General features: G+C 37.0%; 1 protein-coding gene across 2 annotated transcripts in view; it reads right to left on the bottom strand.

Annotated features, from left to right (window-relative positions):
- The window catches only part of NOL11 (nucleolar protein 11), a 29,703-nt gene that overhangs the window by 5,916 nt on the left and 20,506 nt on the right, over positions 1 to 3,281 (bottom strand). For both annotated transcript variants that reach the window (XM_017542839.2, XM_017542841.2), the window contains 6 exons: positions 2,772 to 2,895; positions 1,846 to 1,934; positions 1,456 to 1,530; positions 912 to 1,096; positions 635 to 760; positions 259 to 489 (listed from right to left, as the gene is read on the bottom strand). In XM_017542839.2, the coding sequence (XP_017398328.1) occupies positions 259 to 489; positions 635 to 760; positions 912 to 1,096; positions 1,456 to 1,530; positions 1,846 to 1,934; positions 2,772 to 2,895 (830 nt within the window). The remainder of the gene's footprint in view (positions 1 to 258; positions 490 to 634; positions 761 to 911; positions 1,097 to 1,455; positions 1,531 to 1,845; positions 1,935 to 2,771; positions 2,896 to 3,281) is intronic.

The raw sequence follows: 3,281 nt of genomic DNA, 5'->3' as shown, positions 1-3,281 counted from the left end.
CATGCGCCACCATGCCCAGCTAATTTTTTGTATTTTTAGTAGAGACGGGGTTTCACCATTTTGACCAGGATGGTCTCGATCTCTTGACCTCGTGACCCACCTGCCTCGGCCTCCCAAAGTGTTGGGATTACAGGCGTGAGCCACCGCGCCCGGCAGGAAAGAAAAATCTTAAATTACTTTGTTACTCCTTAGTTATTGCTTGGCAAATAACTATACCCTGTAAAGAGAAATAGAAGGATGTTCTATTTCAAAGGATACAGTAGAGCTGCTCTTTTTGGTATCACAGGGCATGAAGTGGTCTCCTTTGTTTTGGCCTGGGGCTCTTCATTTAACTCTTGATCACACTTATTGCATTCATCTTCTACAGGATTGAAACCATTTTGAAGAATTCCAGTTTGCTCTTCCATTTTCTCATCATGTACAGAATTACTACAGTCAAAAACTGACTCCATATTGACATCTGTTTCTTGAAGACTGTCATCAGCAATGCTATGATGTTAAGTGAAAGCAAGAGGTTAATCCTTATCACCAAACTTTTAGGAAAAATTTCATTTTCTAAGCATCGAAGTTTTAGAAATCAAATAATGTAACAGATTACAAAGTGAAGAAAAAGGACCATTAGAGTGTAACTTACCTTAGGAAAATTTTTAAGCAAGCACAGGTGACCAATTCAGGAATGTCAGGGAAGTGCTGTAGACAGAGTTGTAACAACTGTACATCTTTCTTTTGTAAGGCAATCTCCATTAAGTAGGGGCACAGACTAAGACAAAAAAATCTGAATGACTAATACATATTAAGACCCTCAAATGCAGATAATTTATAAGCCTTTTCAGAGTTTCAGAAGCTAAGAACTATAAAAAACAAGGTCAGAAGAGTCATGCACGTACAGTTTGGTACACACAAATAGCTACCTGTAAGAAAGCACATGTGTTTGGGTAAGCTGCATCAGACAGTTCCGGGGATAAAATGATGGTTCTGCTTTACACCTTTCCAGAAGTCCTGTTACTGTGTCCCCAATTACAGTATGAAAGTCAGGTGTCTGCTTAATAGCCAAAAATTTCCGTAGTTCTACTTCAATGTGTTTTTCTGAATCTTTCTGAAAGGGCAGAATTAAAGAATTCCATTTGGCACATTAATAATCTCACTCTGAACTTAAAAGTTTCCTGAACATTTTGTCAAATGACTAACGGTTTTCATGCATTTCTGCAAAGCTGGAGTTGATACTGCAGAGTTAAATAAGAAACAGGTAAGATAACACTGTATCAATCTCACCAGGTGACAGCGAGCATCAAAGAAGCCAAAATATTGGATCAGCTCTGACACCCTTAAGACACTACACAGATGTTAGCTATAGCTATAAAGATGATCATAAAAATAAGACAGAATGAGTAGTAGATAGGATTTCTTTGAAACACTTGAGTTGGGTTTTTCATATTTCTATTATTATTTATTTACCATTATGGTTGACAAAAGTTGTTTGGATGGTGGAACCTCTGGCTGTAAACTCACTTCAATTTTTCGTCTCCTTAACTGGAATTAAGTAAATTGATTAGGATCACAAAACAATACAAGAGATCCAATATACATTTAGAGAGATATCAAACACTCCAAAGAGATTAGCACATTTTGCTCTCATCAAAAACTTTTGAAAATAAATATAACTAATAGACTACATGTGGTATTTCTGGATAAAGAACGTGAGGTTACTGAGTTCAAGCCTCAAACTGTCCTGTCATTAACATCAAATCTGTAAGAGTTGTAAGGATATGATTCACTAAAATAATTCGGTCTTTTTCTGTTTTTCAACATTCACACTAACATTTCAATTTCAGCCATGAAACTTACGATTCTTCTTGACTGCTCTGAGTTCTGGGCTCCAAGTCCACATTCTTGAGGTGTTTCCCAGTTTACAAAATGGGGCACGACATGAGTTCCTAAGAAGATGCAAAATGCACAATTTCTGGAACGTTCTGACTTACTGATTTTTACCCAACTAAACAATCAAACAAAGAACAATTTAAAAAACCCACTCATACAATTTAAGAGGGACTTTAAAGCCCATGTAATTCTGCTGATAACCTCAGATAAGTAAATCGTAATATAGTAAAAAGGCTGTATGTCCAACAACAGTAAGCCAACAGATGAGCCCATCAGTAAACAAGGGAGGACAGAGGCATTACTGATTTTGTTTTGGGGGTTCTCCCATTGCTCCTAAAGTAAGAAGAACACTGGCATTCAAAACACAGTGTAGGCTCACGCCTGTAATCCCAGCACTTTGGGAGGCCGAGGCCAGTGGATCACGAGGTCAAGAGATCGAGACCATCCTAGCCAACATGGTGAAGCCCCATCTCTACTAAAAAATACAAAAATAAGCTGGGCATGGTGGTGCATGCCTGTAGTCCCAGCTACACGGGAGGCTGAGGCAGGAGAATTGCTTGAACCCGGGAGGCGGAAGTTGCAATGAGCCGAGATCAAGGACTATTAACAAGTCTCAAACTTGTTTTTTTTTTTTTTTTTTCCTTTTTCTGCGGAGAATGGGGGTTTTACTATGTTGCCCAGGCTGGTCTTGAACTCCTGGGCTCAAACTATCCTCCCACCTCTGCCTCCTTAAGTGTTGGGATTACTGTGCCTGGCCTGTTCACAAGTTTCGATAAATAGTAATAAATTTCAAAATTAAGAACAAGCTTTACAAATAAAAGACTGTTGGAAGCTATATGAAACTAAAGGTTAATAAAATGGTTTGTATTAATAAAACAAACGTAAGTTTCTACCTGGATCTTGACTATGCTTGAGTTTTCCAAGAGCACTTGCTAATGATGACACTTCACACTTATATGGAATCACAGTCAGAGATCTTCCATGCAGCATAAACAAATTTTCCCCATAATACCAGAGCTACAAAAAAAGTTATCCAAAACATAAGCAAATTTTTTTCTCTTCTAAGATCTGATTCAATAAAGCTTTATCACTTATTGTATAAGCTCTCAGTATTAAAAAGAACAAGGTAAAGTCAAGCAACTTCCCAGAAGAATTTCATATGTAGAGCTTATTAAATAGGCTTATTTCTGCCCAAGTCTGAATGAAGCATAAAGAATATTTTCCACTCAGAAAATTGTAATCAACATATACATTTTAGAAACCTCAATTGTTTAAAATTAATGCTGTCACTATTATACATCTACTAACGTAATAATTACCAAGGCTATTATAACATGGGCAAACTTCTAATGCACTGAATTTAAAAACCAGAATTTAACACTTTATATCTTATGATTGTAAAA

The sequence above is a fragment of the Cebus imitator genome, unplaced genomic scaffold, assembly GCF_001604975.1.
Source record: "Cebus imitator isolate Cc_AM_T3 unplaced genomic scaffold, Cebus_imitator-1.0 Scaffold148, whole genome shotgun sequence".
In the NCBI taxonomy this organism is placed as follows: domain Eukaryota; kingdom Metazoa; phylum Chordata; class Mammalia; order Primates; family Cebidae; genus Cebus; species Cebus imitator.
This window is presented reverse-complemented; position numbering and strand designations above follow the sequence as displayed.